General features: G+C 50.5%; 1 protein-coding gene across 9 annotated transcripts in view; it reads right to left on the bottom strand.

Annotated features, from left to right (window-relative positions):
- Positions 1-23,336, bottom strand: part of SHROOM3 (shroom family member 3) — a 144,365-nt gene that overhangs the window by 3,445 nt on the left and 117,584 nt on the right. For all 9 annotated transcript variants that reach the window (XM_068679241.1, XM_068679248.1, XM_068679243.1 and 6 more), the window contains 6 exons: positions 18,032-18,163; positions 12,105-15,366; positions 9,063-9,139; positions 4,704-5,603; positions 3,118-3,633; positions 2,140-2,290 (listed from right to left, as the gene is read on the bottom strand). In XM_068679241.1, the coding sequence (XP_068535342.1) occupies positions 2,140-2,290; positions 3,118-3,633; positions 4,704-5,603; positions 9,063-9,139; positions 12,105-15,366; positions 18,032-18,163 (5,038 nt within the window). The remainder of the gene's footprint in view (positions 1-2,139; positions 2,291-3,117; positions 3,634-4,703; positions 5,604-9,062; positions 9,140-12,104; positions 15,367-18,031; positions 18,164-23,336) is intronic.

A 23,336-nucleotide genomic window follows, 5' to 3' on the forward strand; every position in this document is an offset into this window, starting at 1 on the left:
CTGCTAGGATAAGGGACAGCCAAAATTCCTTTACTTGGATTCTCCCCTCAGTATGACAGGTAGTATCCAGGGACAAGAACCACCACTTGTCTTTCCTTAGCCTATGATGCCAATGCCACTTCCAAATGAAAGATCCGAGGTCCTAACCAATTAATTACCAGACCAGCTCCTGTGGCGAAGGGATCCAATCTCAACAACTATGATGGCAGGGGAGAAAACCCTATTGCTGGGCTCTGTGGGCTGGACAGAAAGTCTGGCATTGACCTCTGCAGGTTTTCAGGAGAACTGAGCTGCTCAGAGGTGGCAGTCACTCCACCTGCTCCAAAAGATCAGCACAAGGTGCAGGCCTGCTCTACAGGACTGCCAGGGGCGAAGTACCTCTGTTCTTGAAGGCCTGGGAGCTGGACAGGAACTGCTTTGTATTCATTAATCAGTCACTCTCCTAAGATCCCAAACCAACATAGCTCTTTTGGACATTTACAATGGAAATGAGCATAGTTTACCCAAATGACCTCTCAGAGTAGCTGCCTTCCCAGATAATGCCTATGCAAATGTCATTTCACATAGACCATGAGCATGCCGGGCAGATCTCGCTGTCTGGGCCTAATCACTCCCATTGATTTCTGTTTTTCCATGCCAACATAACCTTTGAGGCCCAGGACGTGTCTTCCAGTGGCAGGCACACATTTACTTGCAAGCCTGTCAGATTCTTGCAGCATGCCTGCTGACTCCTTGGAGCATTGTCCTCCTTGTATTTCATCAGCAGGCAGGCAATTTCGAAGTGAACGGCACCCCAAGAATCAATCAAGTACTAGAGGCACGGTGGGCTGTGATTACCTCTGAAGCTGCACGCTCTACAACCAGCAGCTTGGGCCAGATAAATCAAGCAGCATATGACACACACTTTATCCGTACACGTGCAGGACCACAGATATTTGTATTAATGGCAGGCACTGAGCGTCTTTAGACCACTCCAGTAGCAGGGTGTGACAGCTCCTGAAGACCTGACAAGGGCCTACCTGCATCTCAGATGCTCAAAGAGCTAATCTACTCACTCACTGCTCATAATTTGTGGTATGGAGCACGTCAGTGGAGATCTCATTGTATCTGTCACTGTATTAATGCCTAGTAGGGAGCATCCTTTGCTTAGCACATAAAAGCTGAGAGCAGAAATGGTAAGGCAATGTCAAGAAAAGAGGTAAGCTCTCCAAGTCAGAGCTGCAGGACAAACTGCACGTTCCCAAACACCACCACGTCAAGGTAGGACTTTTTAGATTTACAGGCAGGCATAGCTGCTTTTGACGTGAAGGTGATAGGTGTGTAAAGAGAGGCAGAGACACGCAAGTAACCTGTCTGTGACTCCTTGAGATTTGTGAGCTTCCCAACTTATCTTTAATTAGCAGGTAACCAATGTGAGACAACGACAGGATCAAATTAGAAGGCCCTGCAAATGCCCTGGAAGGCAGAGCATGCAAGCCTACAGCAAGAATCGCGGGGCCATTCCTCAAATATCGCCTCAATACAAGAGGAGGAGGTTTCCTCCTCCCCTGCCCTGCTTTACCCCTCCCCACCCAAGTCATCGCACCGAGGCTGCGCTGACTGAACTGCTGAGGAGCACAGTTTTCAGTGCAGCAGTGAAAACAGTAAGGCGTGGGAAAAAGGAGTAACCAACATTCCTCTGGAGGTGGTGTGTGCAGGCAGCAGGTAAAATGAGTAAATTGGCTCTGGTCAGGAGGAAAATCATAGGGTGAAACCTCACGCACAGAGACAGTGCAGTCACCAGCTGGACTCTGTTCCTGTTTCTAAGCCGAGCTTGCTGAAGTAACTTCACCTCTGCCTTCTACTTCCTTGCTATGGGACAGGGACTGTCTCTTACAACCTGTACGCTCACCATTTGGCACAACACAGCCTTGGGGCTGTGTGAGAATTGTACTCAAATGTGCAGTCAGATTAACCCTCTTCACTCAGTCTGAGTCACCCCAGTGAAGCTTCACAAGCAGCCTAAATGCATCCAGCCCCTGTGCAACTGAGGACTGTATCAGCCAAATGCTGACATCAAATAGAAATGCACTTTACTTCAGGGTTTATTATTATTTCAGGAATGCAAACAGCAAGTGATGGTGTGTACTTGGAATTTACCTTCTTCTCATTGATGTCCAGCAGCTCCTCTTCCTCCCCTGCTTCTTCCGGCAAGTCTTTGATTTTATTCAGCAGTTCTGCTTTGGGTGCTGAAACATTGTAATAGGCAGGGCAGGTGACCAGGGTTACGGGAGCTTCCTTTTCTTCTCTCCTACACCACAGTGAAGAGAAAGGAGGAGGTCAGTCTGGTCAGTCTGAGCCTGACTTTTCCCATTCCTAGATCCATGGTGTTCCAGCACTCCCTCTTTGGTACCTTCTCAGTGCTGCTAACCACGAAGGCAATGGCTGATTCTCACCATCAGAGGGTGCACCTCAGCCGCTTTCATCGCTCTCCCTGCGCAGAACAGCACAGCTGCTCTGCTTAAGTGTTGACTGGTTAACTGCTCTGACCAGGAACAGATCCTTGCTAAGGAAAAATCAGCTCAGCTCAGCTGGTGATGAGCAAACTGATCATTTTATTTGGCACCATCATGCATTACCATTCACTTCTGTGTAGTTCTCCAGCTATCCTTTGGAAGTTTCTGCTACACTGCAGGACTTGGGCTGATCTTTTTGTCTGTCTGTAGTAAGAAGACACCCCCATCCCTCCTTTCAAAACTGGGCCTCTCATGAGCTTTCTGCACACCACTGGTTTGGTCCTGATTTTACTGTTGTACCTGTGTTCTTTGGACTGAATTGCTTCTGATTACAAAAATTTAGAAAGCAAAATCAAACAACACCTCCAGAGGTGGTTCCTTTCTTGTCCAGTCACCAAGCTTGGCATTGTTTTCTACGTGGCCCAGAGAGGTGAGCTCAAAGGCCACGCACAGTCAAGCTCATGAGAAAGGGCATTCAGAAGCCCCCTGCCAGTCCTTATGCCTAGGACCTGAGAAACTCACTCTGCCAGTGAGGAAAAATTTGCCAGTCTTGTCCTTAAAAGCAAGCAAGTAGTGAGTTCTGCTGTGACATTAACCCAGAAGCCAAACAAAGAGTGCTTACGTGTTATCTTCTGCTGCTGTCCTGATAGATTTCTTCTGTGTCATCTTCCTTTTCATGTTGTTCTCCTTCAGCAAGCTGGTTCCACTGGGGAAAAGCCCTTCCATTAAGTCCATGGTTGTCTTCATTTTGGAGTCTGGATCCAGGATATCAGCCAGAGACTTGTCTTTATGGACGATCTCTTTTGCTAGAGCCTCTGACTTAAGGTCCTCTGGGCTCTTTTTCTTTGTCTTCACTGGAGGAGCTGTGCTGAGTGTCCCAGACTCTGGGCTGCCCTTTTCTGACTCTCCGGTGTTAGCTGCTGGCTCTCTGTGGTTGCTTTCAGGTTGAGTTGTGGGCTGTCTATCAGAGCTGTGAGGCCCTTCAGAAGAAGCAGGTAAGTGGTGCTGCTTATCCACAGCAGGTGGAGAACTAGTCCTCTTTGATGCAGGCGGTGAGAAGGACCAATTCTTTTCACCAATATTCGTGCCCAACCCTGTTATCTCCCTCCTGGCCAGGGCTTTGGGAAAGCTTCTGAAGCTGTTATGGACAGAAAAATTCTGTGAGATGAAGGTAAACTTACCACACAGGATTTCTGTGAACAGATGATGAAGGCCTAAGACAAATATGTTTTCTTTCTCTCTCACTCATTTCTGTCTTTGCACTTCAACACAGAAAAGCCCACACTATGAAGCTACGGGTGCCAGATGCACTTTGTGCCCTTAACCTGGATGCTGCTGTTCTGTCATTCCATCACAGAACCAGCGAGTGACAAGTCAGTTTGTTTTCTGCTCATGGGATGGGGACATTGAATCCCAGCACCTTTGAATGCCAGCCTGAGCAGTCCACACTTGATTTGCCCTTTTTTTGTTGGAAAAGCCCTGGCCAGATTCTTCTCTGACAGAAGGATCCCTCCTCCTTCCTTGGGAGCAAGGGAAGCTGTGCTGAGTTAAACCAGCTGGGCACCCAGCCCAAAATCCCATCCTTCAGGAAAAATTCACTATACAGAGTTACTGTGACATATTTGTGTTGTCACTTCTTGGCATGTGTTCACTGTTTCATAACAGGATTGTTTCATGCCAGGTCTAAAATGTACGCTGGGAAGTCTAACAGTTTGGAAAAAGACAAATTTTCATAGTTCTCTCTCAAAACGCAATGACTGGATGGAGTAAGCAGCCATTTTAACTCTTCGTGCTGGAGTGAGTGAGAAGCAACCCCACTGAAACCCTCTAAGGAAGTGCAGAGAGAATGAGACCAGGATATTTCCTCACTCATCACCCTCTTTGCTTTGCCTGCTAAGCACCTGTCAGCGCATCTGCTGATGGACCACAAAACTTTTTGTCTTCTAGCTTTCTGCCCTGCCCCGGCCACATCATTTAACAATGCTCTTGGCAGCCAGCAAAGCCTAGCAGCAGCGAGTCTGTCTGTCTGTCCCTCTCCCCTTGTAATGCGTGCAATCCTCCGCAAGCTTCCCGCTCAGCCAGCAGCTGCGGGTGGGTTGTGGTGGCACGCGGAGCTGTGGAGGTCAGTCACATTCAGCTGCAGCCCTGCATATCTTACTGTATATGGCCCTGCAATGCCTGAGACGCGGCGTGACAGCTCTCCCTTACCTCGCTTTGTCCTCCTCTGGGAGCCTGGTGGATTTGTCTCCAGCTGCCCCATGCCCCTCAAGAGGAGGTGGGAATTCCTCTGTGCCGTTCACAGAAGTGCAAGAGCTCAGCTCAGGAGGAAGAAGGGGTGGCGGTGGGGGTGAGAAGGCTGGAGGGATGCCCCCGGGCTGGGAAGGCATGACAAACACCTCGTCGTCTTCATCGTCCTGCAGCAACGGTGGGGGCGTGAGCTGCAGGCACGACTCCGAGATCCGGAGGTGGGTCTCCTGGGGAGAAGGAGTCTCTGGGTCAGAAGAAGTGCTGCTCTGTGTCGGCAGGGACTGCCACCTCTGGGAGAACCTTGGCCCAGATGCTGGAGGAGACACCATAGCTGGTGGTGAGCTGTTGTCTTTGACTGAATGAGCCCACATCACTTTGGCTGGGAGGGATCTGTGCGGCAGCCCTGCTTTCCTTCTCCACATGATTTCTTCTGCAGGAGACTCAGGGGATCTATCCTGAACAGCATCCAGAGACTGTGCCCGTGTAGCACCACTGCTCTCAGGGGGAAGAGCATCTCGCTTGGCATGGTGCTGTCTCAGGGCCTGGCCATCATCTGCAGTCAGAAAGTCTGAAGGAGTCTGTGTGGGCGTAGTAGGTGAGGACCGGCCGGATGCATATGGATTAAGAGGAAGGAACGTGGGTTTAAAGCCTTGCTTTTGCTCCGGATAGTGACTCCTTGCCTCTGTTGGAGATGGGACAAATGCAGAAGTCCTGGTATCCTGCCTGGAAGATTCTGAGGTCTTATGGCTCTCGGTCACTGTGGAGGACCTGGTGGCAACCTCGCTACCATGGAGTGGATGGGGATAATAACTTGGAAACGCCATTTTTTCAGAGTGGCTTCTTTCTTTCTTGCTGAAAGACCTATAAAAAGCAAGAGAGAAACCACTTTAAGATTCACAATTAATCAACGAGCAGGAAAAGTTACTGTGCACCTTAAAAACCAAGTTAGACGACCATTTGAGGCCTGTGTCAGTGCCTGCTGATCCAGGTGAGGTGCAGTTGTGATACTGAAGGGAGAGGTAAATGTAGTCTACTAATTCTAGAATTCTAGGGACACAGACCCAGATCCATTCCTACCCACCATCTCACAACACTTTCAGTGTGTGCTATATCACATACATGTGCACACACACACAATGAACATCACAGCAATAACCCAGCAGAAAAATACCTTAGGAAAACCCGAGTAGCTGGCTTCCCTTCCAGCCTCACTTTGAACTCTGTTTATTACGGATGGGGTAGGTACTGACCCCAGTAAGGAAGACTACTTGACATTATCTACCACCAGAGTCTATTCTCAATTGCTGATAACTTTCACAATTTAAGTTTTATGGGCCAAACATTTGCCATTGCATTATCTTCCTTTTGGGAAGGTACAATTGTAATGATTCGACTGTCTTCAAGAACAAAGTGAAGCAAAAAATGCAGTATTTTGACTGTGGAGAAAAATAAAAAAATAAAAAAAAAGCTCTTACAACCTTGGGATCCCATCAGGAAAAAGAGCTCCATTTATATATGCAGGTGTTACAAAAAAAAACAAAGCCAAGATACTTCAACCACAACAGGATGTTACGGCTGCAAAGTCAGCAGATTAAATTATTCTTTCCATGCCTTGTAAAATGTTCTCATGTGAGTCTGAGAAATAGTGTCTGGCCTTTGAAGAGAGGATCCTGCTCAGAATATGTTGCCAAACCTACTTGCTCATATGACAATTTAGCTGGAAAACAAAATGAGCTGTAATAATAGCGCTAGCAGATGCAAGAGAAGATGGCCTAAAAGCATGAGGCCATACCATAAAACAATAAAATACAATAAAGCTGAATTGCCAATGCATTTTCTGTTCTCAAGATGCATTGTTTGAACAATCTAATGCTGCCAGCCCGTGATGTTTGAGACTTGGAGCCCAAATTTGCTCTCAGGCGTGCTGGTACAAATTAAGAACAACCTTGTCAAACACATGGGTCGTTCTGGCTTTATTCTGGTGTAACTGAGAATAGAATTTGGCAGCCTTTGCCTGGGGGTGGGGAAACTTCCCAGACAGACTGATCTTGGTATTGTCTGTGGTTCCTGGACAGTAGCAATGTGTATTCTTTTCAGATGCTCAATGTTTGTCAGAAACACCAGATGGTAATTCTCTAATTTAAAGCTCTCTCCTACTGTGGAGGCAACTGTGGCTTCTAAACTGGCAGAAAAACAGCCATTCCCAACAGGGCTTAGGAGCCAGCACCTGCGGGGCAATGTAAGAGCACAGCATGTGTGGCAAGACCAGATGATTGCTGACCAGGGCTTGTGTAACTTGGCCATTTGATAGTTTCCCTTCCTCCATCAAGAGAGGCAGTAGAGATGGTCCCATCTCCTCTCCAGCACATTAAACAGCTGTGTCCCAAGGGAACACAGAATTGTAATTCCTACTGCTTGACACTGCCTCCCTTGAAGGGCCCAGGCATGCAGCATGCTGCAGGCAGAGGTAGGATGGTAACAGTTACATGTGAGAAGACCGGCTAGAAAATAGCTACTGGGGGCTGACGATCACAGGACGAAGATTTGCATCTCCTGAGAGATGGATTAAAGATGCTGCAGTAATCCCACAGCCCAGATGGTGACATACGCACTCACACTGGAGCAGGACAAGGTTCAACGTCACCCGACAGCAGAAATCCTTCTGTGAATCATTGGCATACGGTTAAGGTCCTGATCTACCCATCTCTTTCAGTCTGCAGAGGATTCAGATCTTGTTCCCACTCAGAGTTAAATGCAAAACTGCCTATGGCTTCAGGAATGCACAGGCAGAGCCCACTCACTTCCTAAACTCATGCCCACTCTCATTTAGTTCACTCCAAGTTCAGCAACACAAAACCCATTTCATTTAACAGCCAAGGCTCACGGGGAGTGCTCTGCAGCCTTTGTGCTGGGAACCTATGTCCTGAGAGTCAGTGGCTTTTTCCTGTCTTCTCCCTTCCTTTTGTTCTATCTTTGGGGAAATCCAAATGTGATCAAGAAAGGAAAGCAACGTCATCCCTCCCAGGAGAAAAATGCTCGCAGAGCATGCATGATGCACAGCAGAAACATCACAAAACCGTTAGATTAATACCAATAATCTTTGTCCAATGAAGCATGAAGATGAGAAACCTGTATTTCATGCCACAAAAAACTTTTTTTCAGTCTGGCTGTTCCACCCCATTACTTGGAAAATAGGTTGGGTTAAAAAAATAAAGTAGAAAATAGTTAATTGAGAATGATGAAATGCAAGCTCTAGAAGAAATGGGAAGGCAGGATGAACTAAAAGCTGTGTTGTTCTTTCAGGAAAAAAAAGGAGAAAGTTGGTCCAAACTGAAGAGAAAGAATGTGTTTTAAACGATCATAAAAGGACGTGCCTGGAGGCAGAACTCTAAAACAACATCTATGTCTTCTTAGGGCCAAAAATTAATAGCCAGTAAGATTCAGCTAGACTAGGAGCCTTCCTCTCCTTCCAGCTGTCATGGTGAAACCTTTGGAGACAGCAGTGTTAACTGCCAGTGTGACAACGGAGTGGGACAACATTTACTGAAAGTTTGTAAGAGCTCCTCTGTGAACAATTCTTTTAGTCCCTCTTGGTGGTTTTTACTGTAATATGACTTAGCTGTTTGGGCACTCGGAGCTCAGGGCAAACAGCTATTTATTATTTAAAAGTAAATACAGCACGATCAACTTCAGTCCCAGGGAACTTCAAAACAATCTATTGCTAAGTGGATGGTTACCTAAGTCCTAATATTATGAGTTTTATGATTACACTTTTCTATTTTTAAAAACATTTCTCTCCTGTTGCCGAGCAAATGTCCTGCCTGTGCAAAATAAAGCAGCCTAAATACAAAGCTCCCAGATAAATGAGATCTCTCCATTTTAGTCCACGCAGATGTTCTCTTGCTCTGGTGGAGGCAGCACCCTGCACTGGAGAAAGCCAGACAGAGTGGGGCAGCCTGGTAGTTTTTCCTTTGGTATCCTTCAGTTAGGATAATGTCTGGAGGTGAGTTCTAACAGCAGATCAAACACATTTTGGAAGGTACACAACTTGCTGCTGCAGAAACAGGCTCCGAAATGGTAGGATTGCAGAGGAGGAATTTACAGTGAGTTAAAGTCTCTAGTGGCCAAAAAAAGCTCTCAGCAACTTACTCCTTCTACCTTTGCTGGGCGCAGCACACCCAGAACCGTGTCCACGCAGACATTTGCTCTGGTTTGTCCCTACACACCTGCTTACACAGACAACACATCACAACTGCTGCTGGCAGCAGGGTGACAAGAGCTGGCCCTGCAGTGACCAAGGGGACACAAATGTACACCTACCTGGCTCCTGCGCTGATCACGTAGAAAGGATCTCTCACCATGGCGCCAAATTCACTGCTTTCCCTTCTCAGCAGCTCCTGGAGTGCAAAGGTGCGTGTTAGCAGTAAGCAGGAATCAAAAGAACAAAACACTGGTGCTTCCTCGTAAGAAAGCACTGCATGTGCCATATAGTGCTGGGTGGAAAACTGGGACCTGGTGGGCAGACATATCCAGGTGAACACTTTCTGAGAACCTCTCGGCTACTCCTCGCCTCTTGTAAGAGAGCTTGCCCAAAGGTATCAGTGGGACCTGTGTGCTCACTGCTGGTTTGTATGCAAGCAAGAGGCTGAGACATCATTAAAACAGCCTGAAACAGGGAAATTGAGCAGTGAGTGAACTGTGTCCAGTGCAAAATCAGGACCAAACTGCTGCAGAGAGGTGCTGAATGCCACGTAGGTTGGAAACTCCAGACACAAGCAGAGGTGCCATGCAGGCTGGCACTTGGTTCTTTTGAAAACTGAAGTGCAGGACCTACCTCCTCTTTAGGCACTTATCTCATCTAAAACCAGAGACATTTTGGGTTTGAAATAGCTTCATAAATCGGATTCTCTCTGCCCTACAGCTCCTGCCATGGGACACCAGACTGTTACGAGACACGAAAGCAAATGCTGTGCCTGCTTTTGAAGATGTTGGTATTTTCTCCCAGATGACCTTTTCATCAGCACAGAGCATTTCAGTGCTTGTTCCCCACACCCCTAGTTGTTTGCTTCTTTGGACAGTGCTGCTGCAGGGCAAGGGTAAGAGCAGATCTTGATTTAGGAGGCCAGGAGCTGGGAGATATGCGGGCTGAGACAGACTAAAAAAGCAGAAGGGAAGGAAGGCTGAGAATCTGCTCGGAAGACTAGAGCTAATAATTCCACACGGCTATCAATTCCTTTATATCTTTAAACAAATTCCTGCAGTGACATTGCAATGTGATTTATATGCAGCCTGCAAGGAACATTATACACTGTACACAAGGCCCTGAAAAATATACAGTGAGGCAGACAAGTCTGCTGCTAAACTGGAAATAAACATTTCCCACAAAAAAAAAAATCACACGAGGTCTCCAAAAAACCACCCTGTTGCTTTAGCTTTATCCACGACTTTTGTAACTGTTGTTTTGCATTGGAGACAGTTCAGAAACAAACTGAGCTAAGAGCACTCAAATATACTTCCTTTACAAACAGACACATAGTTGGGTGTATATGTTTGAAGTCAAACATGCCTTCCTGAACTGGGATTTCAGAACATGCTTTTCCTCACTCCAGAAGTGGATACAGACAAATCACTCTGGAAAACAGCAGGAAGGGCTCTACCCTCTTTCTGGACCTGAACTAAGACCCTGTGAGCGGGTCTGCACCGCTGTTCATCGTCTTCCTTGAGTCCGCTTCCAACAGGCAGAAACTCTGCTTTGTCTGCTGAACATATTCAAGATTAAAAATGAGCTGACAGGGGGAACATAAAGATCTCAAGAACTTCCCTGTCTGTCCCCTGCCTGAGACAGCAGGCTGGGGAGACATGAACTAGGGCTGCTTGTTGTCCAACCTGGCACTGAGAAGTACATTGTAGTGATTTTCCTCTAACTGGATGTTGTTGTTGTTGTTGTTGCTGCTGCTCCGACTGTTCCTGTAGGCAGAGGAGTTGCAGTGTGGTTTTCACCCTAACTCTTTACTGAGGACTGCCCTCCCACTGAACACAAGGCTTCAGGACGGGCAAGTGCTATGCAGTTGCCCAGAAGAGCCTGTTGCCTGGTCTGGAAAAACACTGGTGATAGGATGAGACAGCAGTGGCTTTGGGAATACGTTCTGGTCACTGGATAGCCACAAGCTGCTTTTGCATTCTCTTGATTTAAAAATGTAGTGGGGATCTGAGGTCTGCTGAGAGAGGACCTTTAGAAGGAAGCACACAACGGGTCTGGGAGGACGGCTCCTTCCCCTGCTCCCTGGTCTGGGCTGTGTCTGAGAGCACAGCGGAGCGCTCTCACTGTAGCCCCCTTTCCATTACCTCACTTGGTGCCACTTCGCTGCACCTCGACTTGTTCTGGGCCAGCAACAAGTGGAGGAACAGCAGGAGGTGTCCCAAGTCTCAGCTGTCCCTGAACTATGCGAGGCTGTCCAAACACTTGGACTATTTGCGAGAAGCCTGCCCACCCGTTTGGGTTGTTTCCTCCCCCTCCCTGTGATGGAGCCCGGCATCAGACCCACCACTGCTGCAAATCTCCGCGTCTCACCAGCTGCGAGGACCTAAATAGGCCCGACCAGATTTCAGCCAGCTGAAGAGCTGGCCTGGACAGTTGTTCTTTAAGAAGTCCGCCTGTTTCTGCTATTTACTGTCAGCAGAGGCAGTCAAATTCCCCGTTGGTGACATCAGTGCAATGTTCCCAGCCACCAAGCAGGGGACATGGAGAGAGCGGCCGGCGTCTGCGTGGGGTTTTCTCTGCACTGCTTCCCCCCAGGGCTGGAGGCAAACACAGTGGTTACTTGGCCGTGTCTCTGCCCAGCACTTCCCAGCACTGTTGGCCACAGTGGGAGCTGGGGCAGAGCACCAGAACCTCAAGCAGCCTTTGAGGTTCTCTGCTTTGCACTAGGGAAGTGAGACAAGAAGAGTGGCAGCACCAGCGTGTGACCACCTTCATGGCACACCCCACCAGAAACGTCCCAGTGCCTCCTCAGTGATGCTGGCAGGTGAACTGGGACACCTCAGCTGGGTTGGTAGGGGCAGGAAGGCCACAAGCACGTTATCATCAGCACAGGCACTGAAATGCCAGCAGCTCTGAAATCCCTGAAGCAGCCCCAGCAGCAGGAAAGCAGAGCAGCAGCAGCAGCACCCCACTGGCAAGCGCTTAAACCAGCGTCCCGGTGATGTAAATGGAATGAACGGTCTGCACTTCAACAAGCACTTAACCTCTGCAATCAAAGGAGTAACTGCTGTGACAGAGCAGCAGTCTGTTCCCTGATATCCCCCCTCTTTCCCTGGTCTGGAGAGCCCTGCTTTCCCAAACACGATCCCATTTGCACCTACCTGGTGCTTCTTATCTGCTGTGGGAGACGATCTGGAACGCGTGTGCACGGGGACACACCCCTTCCTCTGCTGATTGTCGCACCTGTCGAGCAAATCTTCCACAGACACCGACTTCCCAGATTTCCTGGAGGAGGGTGTTTCGAAGCCCTGCTCCTGCTTCCCAAAGCAAGGCTGGCCCCGCAGGCCCAGCGGGTCTGTCTGCGTGCCTTTGGTGAGCTCCGTTTTGGCCCTGTGATCCCAGCACCGGTCTGTTTTGGGGCGGCTCGTGACCAAGCCGTCCCGGTGCCCTTTCTTCTGCTCATCTCCGCTCACATCAAAGCAGCCCACGAGCCCGGGAGGAAGGGTAGAAGACATCCGCCCCGTCCTGCCTACCCTCTCTACCGACTCTCTGCGGCGATAGAGGTTCTGGTCCTGGAGGGAATTCATGCTGGAGGCGGAGGAAAGGCTCTGGCTGTCCGGGCCTCCTGCCTGCAGGTAGGAGCTGTGGGAGCGCTCCCTGAGCAGCCCGACGTCCTGCGAGGACGGCCGCTTCCCCGTTTTGCGCTCGATGTAGTCGGCGAGGGCGTTCTGCTGGAGCTGCTTGAGCTCCGGCTTGGAGAGGCTGGCCGTGGAAGAAGCTTTGCCCTCCTTCTCAAAGATCTTCCGCCTGTCAGCCACTGTGTGCTCCGGGAAGACAAAATGCAGGCTTTTCTTCTGGAAGGAGAAAGGCGACGGCTCCCCATCGGAGATGCCCACCTCATTCATCTTCTCTGGCTCCGAGTAAGAGCGCTTCTTCTGCTCCGCGGTCAGCCGCTTTCGGCCCCCGATGCGCGAGACGTGCTGTGCCTTGGTGTAGTCCAGGGCAGAGAGGCTGCATTCCGTCGGCGTCACGCTGTGCCTCTCCTTTGGGGTGTGGGGAGACGCCGCTGTGCTCCTCATGCCCACGTGGGCCGAGGCAGGCCGCTGGGCTGTCCTCGTGGGTGTGCTCCCAAAGGGGGGGCTGATGCGGCGGAAGGAGGTGGCCCGCAGCACCCGGGACTGGGCATCTTTGATGCTGTTCCTGTAGGCCCTGTTGAACGGCGTGTCCAGCTGCGACCCGTGGGCATCCTGGACGTTGTCCTTCCAGAGGACTTCCTTCTCAGGCTCCCCTCCCAGCTGGAACGTGCTTTTGCTCCGTGGCAGTGGAGCCGCCCTTGTTTGCACCTCGTTTTCAGGAGATGGGCTGTAGAACTCACTGCACCTCGTCTGCTTCGCCGAAGCTGCCATCTGCAGCTCCACGCAGTGCCAGTGAACCTCGTCCAAATTCCCATTCCTGACGGAGGGGCTGGACACCCTGCCCAGCTCCCCGAGCAGCTGGACGGGCTCGCGGGAGCCGAGCTTGCAGCGCGTGTCCTCCAGGCTGTTCAGGGAGCACTTGGTGCTGGGGGGCTGGCTCGCCCTGCTGGGCCCGTAGTGCTGGCCGAAGCTGGGAATGCCGGCGCTGTGGGGCCGCTGAGTGCTTTGCTCTCGCTGCTCAAACTTGCTGACCTTCTCCAGTACAGAGCAGCGGGACTTGATGGGGTCTGGCTTTCCGTAGGGAACGCTCTGGGTGCTGCTAGAACTGAGCCGGCTCCTTCCAAAATCAGAGGTTTTCTGGTGCTGCGGTGAAGGGGGCTCTTCGTATTTTGGCTCGGCAGCATGGAACGGGGCCACGCTCGTGCCCTCTTCCTCCTGCCTCGCAAAGGCCTGCAGGTCTGCATCACTCCACTGTTTGGGCCCCAGTCCCCTCTGGTCCTTCTCCTCTTTGCTGTTCAAGAAGGACAGCTTGGCGCTGGAATAACCCTCACCCGGTGGTGTCTCCTTTAGCTCCGAGCTGCTTTGCCTCCTGGCGCTCTCTGCGATGTTCTGCAAGGAGGAGAAGCCGTACTGCTTGGCCTTGCTGTGCCCCCACTGGTGGGGAGCGGCAGCATCTCTCTCGTTTATCTGCGTGTTGCCATTTCTGTCCTCCTGGGATTCAGCCACCCAGTCCTCTCTGGGCTGGTAAGGGCTTCTTCTCTCACCAGCATCCCTCGGCTGGGGCTGCGGGGCTTGCAAACTGTGTTTGGAGGCCTGGGCAGTGCTTGTGGTGTCACGGTTGCTGTGTGCCACCTTGTAAGGTGGCAGCAGCTCCTCCTTCCTCGACGTGCTCAGGTAGACTTCTGGGCCTGCTGTGTTAGGAGGTTTTTGCTGGACAAGCTTGGCTGCGGCATCGTGCTTCCTCTCAGCAGCCAGGGGCTGGTAGAAGACGGTCGACCTGTTTGCAGTGCTTTGGTTTCCATTCTCGTCAAAGCCCAGCGTGCTGCTGGCTGCACCTTTGTCATACGAGATGGGAAGAGACGCAGAGTAGCCACTTTCTTTGGCCAGAGCTGGATAAACCATCCCGTTACTGCTCGCAGAAGGCTGGGGCACCTGGGCGTAGTGCGGCTCTGGGGAAGGCACCGGGTAGACCCCTGTAGGCAGCAGGGGCTGCCCAGGCTGGGAGTAGCTCTGCTTGGGCTTCACTGTGGGGCTGCTCTCGGGGCTCTTCTCCAGCACCGTGTGCAGGTGCCCTTCTCCGAAGTGGCTCTTGAGCAGCGGCCCCTGGGAGAGGGTGCTGGCAAGCGGAGGCCAGGCCCCTTTCGGCTGGGTTCGGCTGGGCTTGTTCAGATCGAGGCCGGAGCACAAACTGGGCCTCTCGTGATGCCTGGTGGCTGCGTAGCTGTCACTGCGAGCGGGAGGCAAGGGAGGCCCCTTGGGGGGCTGGCTCTCACTGTCCGAGGAGCCCTGGGCTGGCTGCGCCCAGGAGGGAGCCGCGCTGCTCCGGCTGAAGCCGTGGAGCCTGCCGTGGCCGCGGCCATCCAGCGAGGCCCGGGCCTCGCTGCTGGGAAGCAAGGCGGAGGACTTCACCTCGTACTCCTCCGAGATCCCTCGCTGGGAGTCGTAGACCGTCTTGACGTACCTGATGTCAGCCTGCCTCATTCCCTCCTGCGGGCCGCCCCGGGAGTGCACGCTGTCTGTGGAGCAGGAGTGCTCCTTGCTGAACGGCGGGGCAGGGTACTCGGGGATGCTGGAGTTGGTGGAGAAGGAGCTGTAGGCCGAGTCTCTCTTGCTGTGGAGGTGGGAGAGCTGGTCGATGCTGTTGGTGGATTTGGCTGGGGACAGGTGACACGGGTGGTAGCCAGGAGAGGAGTGCTCCAGGCTTTCCATGCTGCCCCGGGAGCTGTACTGGTCAGGACTCCTCCTCAGATAGCCATGCTCGTAACCAGAGAGATCGCTGGTCGAGGAGCTGGGGAAGAGCGAGAGAAGAGAGAAATCCCACTGTGAGCGGAGGAGAGGCACAACAACTTATAAGTGAGCTCAGAAGCAAGATGTTTAGCTTTGAGAAGTGCAGATGAAAACCCATATTTGGGCCTTGCTCCATCCCCTGTTTGCAGTCATCCCAGTTCACAAAGAGGAACTGCTTGACATTGCAACACATGGCTCTTATTTACCACAGCGGGGAGGGAGGAGGGAAGCACAGACAGAAAGACAGGGCATCTCTGGAGCCAGGGAGGATCAAACCCACCCATCAAACCTATCCTAAGCACTTGGAAAGCTGAATGAGGGCTGATGCCACCGAGGAGGAGGAGAGGAGTTCGAGAGGAGTTCTGGGGGGAATCTAATCTCTTCCTTTTTTCCCCATTTCATTCCTTTTTATGGAGATGAAGGCTATGCCCTGGCAGGCTTCCTGGAAATTCAGCTGTCCCGAGGATAGTTTGTTTGCTGCAAAAAGAGTAAGCTGACGAGACAGAGAAGAGATGCATGTGTTTGTGCGTGGAAGCAAGTGGGGGGGGGCGACAATATTAATGGTTTGAGAACAGCCCCCTCACCATGTCACTCCGCAGGTACAGGGGCACCTTGGCACCTGCTCTGAGAAACATACGTGCTGACAGAGGATTCATGGCCTCCAGAGAAGTGTTCAGAAAGAAGGATGTTCAGAGATCTTTCTATGAGCTGGAAGGGAGCTCCTTGTGCTGGATGCAGGTCTTGTATACCTCACATGGGGACATCACAAATTTCTGTGGAGTTTCCCCCTGGCTAATCTCTCCTCCCAGACTCCAGCAAATGCAGGGAGGATTGTGGAGTGTAGCCCGGTGATTTCGCTTTCCCTCCCTCTGTTCCCAGCTCCCCTCCTTTGGATACGGCTCTGTCTGGTTCCCTGTGCAGCTACAGGTGCCATGCTGGCAGAGCCACAGGAAAGCAGCAGGAGAGGAGAAGCTGCTGTCCCACACAGGGCTCCGAGCTGCAAGCAGGAATGGAGCCCGGGGCTGCCAGGGTGCAAGCTGCAGCCTCGGCTGGCAGAAGAAAGGCAAGCTCCATTTCTATGTGCCTCACCATTTTTATGTGCCTCACCCTGCTGGGATAACAAACCCAAAACTACTTCATGCAGCAGGGCAGCTGGGGATGCACAGCAGCCCTGGGAATTAAGGTGCCTTTTCTGGTTTACTCATCTGAATGCACCACTAAACGTTTAACAAAATATTTAAAAAATCTCCCTGGCAATGCCCAGTGCAGCTGTGGCCAGCTGGCCACTAGGTGTTCCCCGTGCTCCTCTTCAGGCTTCCAGGAGACAGCCAAATGCTCTGCCAGGAGCTGTGGCTGGGAAGCAAAGCCCTGGGGTGGGAAATGAATACACCACAGGATGATTTGCGCCGAAGGCCAGTCAGGAACATACATTTGTTCTGTAACCACCCGCTCACTTTTTTTAATGCCACGTTTTCTCTTTCCTCCCCTCTGCCCAGGCTGTAGAAGTGAGGTTTAAATCCCAGTGGCATTAAGGAGAATTTCCTGCTCCCCAAACCCTTCTGCCTTTCCAAGGAAAATGCTCAGAGGGCAGAATTTAAACTTGTCCCCCCAGAAGCTGTCCCAGGGCTCACCCCCAAGTACCTTCTGGTGCTGCTCAGAGGGGCCAAAGGGTTTGTCTGCCCTGGGTGCTCCTCTCCCTGTACTGAGCACTCCTTGCACTGGGACTGCATCGCTGCTTCCAGACTCCCTCTACCACAGTCCAAAGCCAAAACCAGAGGGCCCGCACCCAACCTTCGTTTAACAGCACTGAGGTTACTCGTTTAGACTTCTGGGGGCTGACAAAGCACCGCACTGACTGCCTAGTTATGGTAAAACTGACCCCTGCAGAAGGGGATTGCCAAAAGCAGGAAATCCCTGGCTGAACTTCTCACCCTGGGAGTACTGACAGTGATGCAGTGCTGCTGGAGAGCGGCTCGGCGATGCTGATGGGTGCAGCAGCCCTGCTGCCAAACCTTTATCTTCCTTAATAGGTTCGGTTTCATGTTGGATTTCTTTTCCCCTGCTGGGGAAATAAATTTGCTGTGTTTCTGCACGGGGACACTTTGCAGGACGCTGCGCAGGACTCCAGCTCCTGTATCAGTACCCAGAGCCTCAGTGTGCTGGCAGTGGGCTCCCATCTTGGCAGGAAGGGGAATTTTGAAAGCAATTCATTGCATAGGTGTTAGTCACCTCACAGAGCACTTAACTGAGGAATACACGTCTGCTTTATCAGGGTAACCAAAGAGGAAGAGAAACCCTCCTACCTCTGATCCTAACCCTGGCCGTTTGTAAACCCACCAGCTGTATGGAGGCAGACGGTAACATTTTGCCATCAAATCTTTTGTCCCCTTCCTTCACTCCTGAGCCTGAGATGTAGACTGCGACCTTGCAGTCAGCACCACCAAGACGGATACTTGGGTACGAGGCAGAGCCTCCCCGAAGGCAGTGTGACACTGGAAATAAAGACATAGGATTTGTGGGATGGCTTAGAAGCACGCTAGCTTGGGAGCCTGATTCTACACCCACGTAAGGTATGTAAAAAGAGGAAAAAGAAGAATTAAAAAAAAGCTGGTGGCTCTACGCCTCTGGCTACGTGCAGCACAGGACCGCAGCTGTGTAGTGCTTACCTGGAGTGGTAGGACTGAGGCCAGGGGATGCCAAGCGTGCCCTGAGATATTTGCATCATGCTGGGATCGGGTTGGTTCTCCGCAAGTTTGGTTGAATGCCAGGAGTGAGGTCGGCCTGGAGTTTCACTCCGCCTAGGTAAAAGCAGAAGGATTTCGCATGTAAACAGCAGGCCAGCTCCTTCAAGGAAGAGGAATGTGAAGAAACACCGAGAGGCATTTAAAATTACTAATGCTCACTTCTGTTCACTGCTACATTTTTGTCTTTCCCGAGCGAATCATGAGCCATTCCCAGCACTCACACCACACGTCCCCCCTCGTGTTTGCAAACCAAAGAGCACGGGCAGACGAGCATCCCCACGGAGCAGTTCAGGCTGGGCTGCCTGTGGGACTCCCACACCATGCACCGAGCAGGCTGGCAGCATGGGATTCCTACGGATGCAGAAGGAGCGCTTTTCTCAAAAGGTTCCCTTCATTTTAAAGTGACTGCTGGTGCAGTCATTGAAAGGATCACACGCCACCAGGGGGTGGAAGCCCAGACAATGCTGTTTTGATCTCTCCTGGGTGCTTATAGAAATGCAGGACGAGATGTGACAGCCAGGTGCCGTGCAGCCAGGCAGCTGTCCTGCTGCCGCATCCTGCACAGCGCAGCCAGCCGGGGGCTCTTCCAGTCACCAACACTAAGAAGGCTTCCAGCAGCTCTCAGGAGAAAAAAAAAAACACAACCAACAACCTCATTTCAAGTACATAATGGTGCAGTGGAAAGTCGAAGCAGGGGTTTAGCAATCAAGTACCCTGAATGTGCCGCGCAGACTCTCCTCTGCCCCAGCCTTTGTGCTCGGCTTTAATCCTCCCTTCATGGGGATCGTTCACCTGCTCTAGCACGCATCCCTGCAGTTTCCAACTCTTCCTGCAAGAACGAGGAGCAGTACTGGACCTGTGTAGCACCAAAATCCCAAATGTGACAGCCTGAAGGTCAACCTCGCCTACTCCTATAAAGCATGAAGCCAAGAGGCGCTGACACATCTTCCAAGTCCTTGTCTCACCAAAATTTTCGTGGTGCAGCATGTCCTGAATAATGTAAACAGACTAAAATGCCCTCTGCAGATATAAAACACAGGCCAAGAGAGGACTCTCCTAGCACTGCCTGAGACTGGGAAAAGAAAGGGTACGGGAAAATGTCCAAGGCAAAAACTGCTTGTTAGGGTCAGACTGCGTAGCGGCACAAACTGACATTTGCACTGACTGATGTTCTGCTCCACAGAATTGCGTTGGCAGACACTGAGAAGCAGAACCACTTCACCAGGAGGTTTTCCATGCAGATTTCAGAAGGGCAAAGCACTCCCTCATCATCAGATAGAAGAATAAAAATGGGACACCTTTTTCCTTTCACCATTTGTTGTGACAGATTGTGTTAAGGAGAGCTGAAGTGGAGGTTTATAGGGGGTGAGCTGAACCAAGCACCCTTTTACCATTTCATGTGTAGGTGTGTTTAAAACAGAGCTCTCTCGTTACGCTCCTTGCCCCAAGAAACAAGGAAACTTGCTGGCAGGATGGAAAGCTGGCAAAACTGTTTATTACAAAAACCCCATGCTTTTGCCTTCTCCGTTGCAGAGATTTAAAGACTTTCTTTGTACTTGGAAGGAGTATGAGCCCCCAGCATCAATCTTTTACTTGTGAAAGCACAAGGGATGATCACAAGCAAAGCACATTAGCCCTTGATTTGATCGGTAAAAAGCTTCAAGGAGTAGCAGAGCCAATCCTCTGAGCCACAGATATTTTAAACCCTTTTGGCCAGTATCCTTGTAACAATACAACACACGGAGGGCGAAGCTGTGAACTGAAGTCAGAAGACATGCCGTACCAGCTCAGCGCAGGATAACCTTGCATTGTTTCCACACCTACCTGATCCTGGAAACGTGGATTAAGGGTAACCGAATCTTAGCCGAGCTTAAGCCAAGAGAGGAAGCGCCGCAGTACACATGATCTCCGGCTCATGTTGCAGACTCACGCAGGTGATCTCTGAGGAGGAGGCAGGATGGAGGTACGCGTGCACCAAGCGGCAGAGACCGAGGGCTTGATCCAGTCCCCCCTGAATCAGTCAGGAGACTGTCCCTGACACGGAGCTGAGGGCTGGAGAATGGCACAGCCTTGTCTGCGTGTGGGTGTCTGGTGAATGCCAGAAATTCCTACCTTCAGCCTCCTGTGACACCTGAAAATAGCACCTTGCTTCACTCTGCTTCCTTAAGCTTAGTTTATAATTAGTGTTATTATTGCCCAATAAGGGAAAAGGGCTAGAACTGGAGCGTAACACAGCAGTGAGCAACGCAGTGTCTCCAGAACAGCTATCTCCCATTAGGGATCTGGGGGGAGCTGAACGTGGTTCATCTGCCAAGCTTGCAACAGCTTCTGGTTACGCTGGTGCTACTGCAGAGCACAACTGTCAGGAAGCAATTAAAAGCAGCGCACGATTAAACTCCTCTTGGCAAGAGGGGCAGAACTGCTCTTGTAAAACCCACAGTGTCAGATCCTGATTCATCCCAGACAAACTGGCTGAGTGATAAAACTTGCAAATGCAGCAGCTAATTCCTGACTTGAGTGAAGACATAAATAATTAGACCTTTAATTGGTACAAATTTGGTATAGCTCAGTTGCCTTCAACAAAACCAGGAGCAAGAGCTGACACTGTTCTAAGATCTGTAAGATTTCAAAATGCGGAACTTTATTAATAATAATAAACCACCCCATCCCTTATCCTTTATACCTGTTCCTCAAGGGCTACACCTGTACTATACTTGCAAAAGAGTTTGGACAAACATATTAGTAAAAAAATCACTTCAAACGATGCGGAAAGTGATCCCTCAGTTGTAAATGCCCAGGCCGGAAAAGAGACCCCTGGTTCCTCATGGACACCTCCAGTGATGAGGTAACTTGGCCATCCAGGTCAGGCTGGCACCCCGACAGATGCCTTGGAGCAAAGATACTCGGGGCAGGCAGTGGAGCTGATGCAATGCTGGCAGCTAACAGGTCCTGCGGCAACTTTAACACTGATGACATACCAGATACTGCCAAATTCACACCGTAAACTGGGAAAATGAAGAGAAAAAGAAAGCCTTTAATCTTGTCCAGCTGGTGTTATCTGGGTGCTCCTTCTTCCTATCCTCGTCACAGCAGTTTCAGACAGAAATGTGACCGGCACATTAGCAGTCTCCTCGAACACAGTCTGGCAGAGTCTTGACGCAGTCTGGGCTGTGAGGACTGTACTGACATTTCTGAGGTCCTTAGCAGTAATAGTTCTGCACCTTTCTCTTATTAGGAAGAACTGAGTGTGTTCTCCTCTGTAATCTCTGTAGAAGACTCTTTTTATGCTTTGTATGCAAAACAGTTATGGAAGCGTACACTTTATAAAGATAGCTTGGCACCAACTGCAAATGAATCAGCACCTAAGGAACAGCCGTCAGAAGCTTTCTTCACAGTATAACAAAAAGCTTGGGTTATGTTTTTCCCATGCTTACAAACTAAAACCATACAAAGCAACACATTCAGTGTAATTTCTGTTCTTTATGTGCTGTTCCTTGCCAGTGCCACAGAGCATGCACAACCTGAGGGCTTTGCTTCAGCCATCCTCCAGCTGTGTGAAAAAAAAAAAAAAAAAAAAAAAAAAAGGACAAAAAGCTGTTCTAACAACCCCACAGACTCCAGATTTCTCACAGCTGCCTCCAGGTCACCAGCAGCCTGCTGCACGCTTTGCCCGAGGCTGAGGAGCAGTGCAGCAACACCAACCACTGCTGACCCGACAGCAGGAAGTGCAGGTGGATGCTCACTGTTATGCTCAGTTCATGGGGACCAGTTTTTATGGTAGGATGAGAAGCAGGAAGGAAGCAGCTTCCTCCCCTGCCTCACAAAGACTGACTTAATTTTCTCCTTGCAGACAATAAGGGGATGTAACTCAGCCTTTTAGAAAGCTAATGACTGATAGGCAGTGAGGGGACGTTGCGGCTGACTGAGTAGCAGCTCTGAGTTCTCCATGCCCCAGTAAACCCACCTATTTTTCCTGCAACTCATCCACAGTGCTTGCAGGAAGTTAAGTTTTCAGCAGTCACACGCCTGGCAAACACATCATCCAAGTCGTCTTCTTTCTAACTACTGACCTTGTGTGCATTTTGTCCCTGTCCCAGCAAGCTTCAAAACCCCCCTCAGCAGAGAAATGGGCAACGCTGAAGAGAAAGGCATCAAAACTAGTCAAGAAAAGTAGCTTTCCTGGAGGAGCAAAATCAAGCTGTGGATGCAGGCAGGGGCAGTGGTCAGTGGGAACCCATTCCCCATGATCAGGCAGATGGGAAGAAACAAAGAGATCTAATGTCAGCAGGTTTGCTCTGTGCCATTGCAGCCATCCTAACGCGTTGCTGCAGTCCCTGTGCCCAGCTACTAAGCAGGAGATGAAGGAAAAACTAAAGCACTCAGAAGCCTATTAGGATTTCAACAGAGCGAGGCCACAATCTACTCAAAGCAACGTCGCTCTTAATTAAGGTTCAGGCATGGTTCTAAAAATAAGCATAACAGACGAGGCCAATTAGGAAGAAGTCGGGCCATAATGGCATCAGCTTGGTGTGTCTTTCACTGGATCTGTCTTTTTAGGCTCACGGAGCCCTTTGGGTAAATTCAACAGCAGAAGAGATGTGGAGTGTGCTCTGTTCCTCCACGATTTTCATTAAAATGAGGAGAACTCATTAGAAAGACATGAAGTATATGAAATGGTATTTCACGTCATAAATCTGGAGAAACAGAATCTCCTCACTTGTGAAGGAAAGGGAGAGTTGCACCCCCACCTGTCTTTATGCTCAGATTAAAACTTTCCCTAAGTTAAATACTACTACTAATAAAGCATTGACAAAAATCTCACATCAGGACATTTAGGCCAAATGTATGGACGCAACCTTCTTTTCTGCAGTATGTTCCTCTCTCCCCAGACAAGGAATCCCCCCCAAGCATATCACAGCTTTTAGCAGTTTTGGTCTTTAACACGCACACAGAAAAGAGAAAACAACTCGAGTACCATATCCCAGCTGAGTTCAGTACCCTACCCCAGATCAGTCCGCTCTCATTCCTCTCTCAGACACCTTTCCCAGCGATGCTGTCTCTGCTTGTTGCTTCCAGCCCACATCAGATGCTGTTTGTTTTTTTCCCTCTGACGAGCATCACTTGGGATGTCTGGGTTGCATCAGACGTGGCCTTGAGCTCTGTGTCTGAACTGGCAGACAGGCACTGAGGTCCCTGACGTCTCTCAGGGGCAAGGAAGCAGAGCATC

This window comes from Anas acuta, chromosome 4 (assembly GCF_963932015.1).
Source record: "Anas acuta chromosome 4, bAnaAcu1.1, whole genome shotgun sequence".
Lineage (NCBI taxonomy): Eukaryota > Metazoa > Chordata > Aves > Anseriformes > Anatidae > Anas > Anas acuta.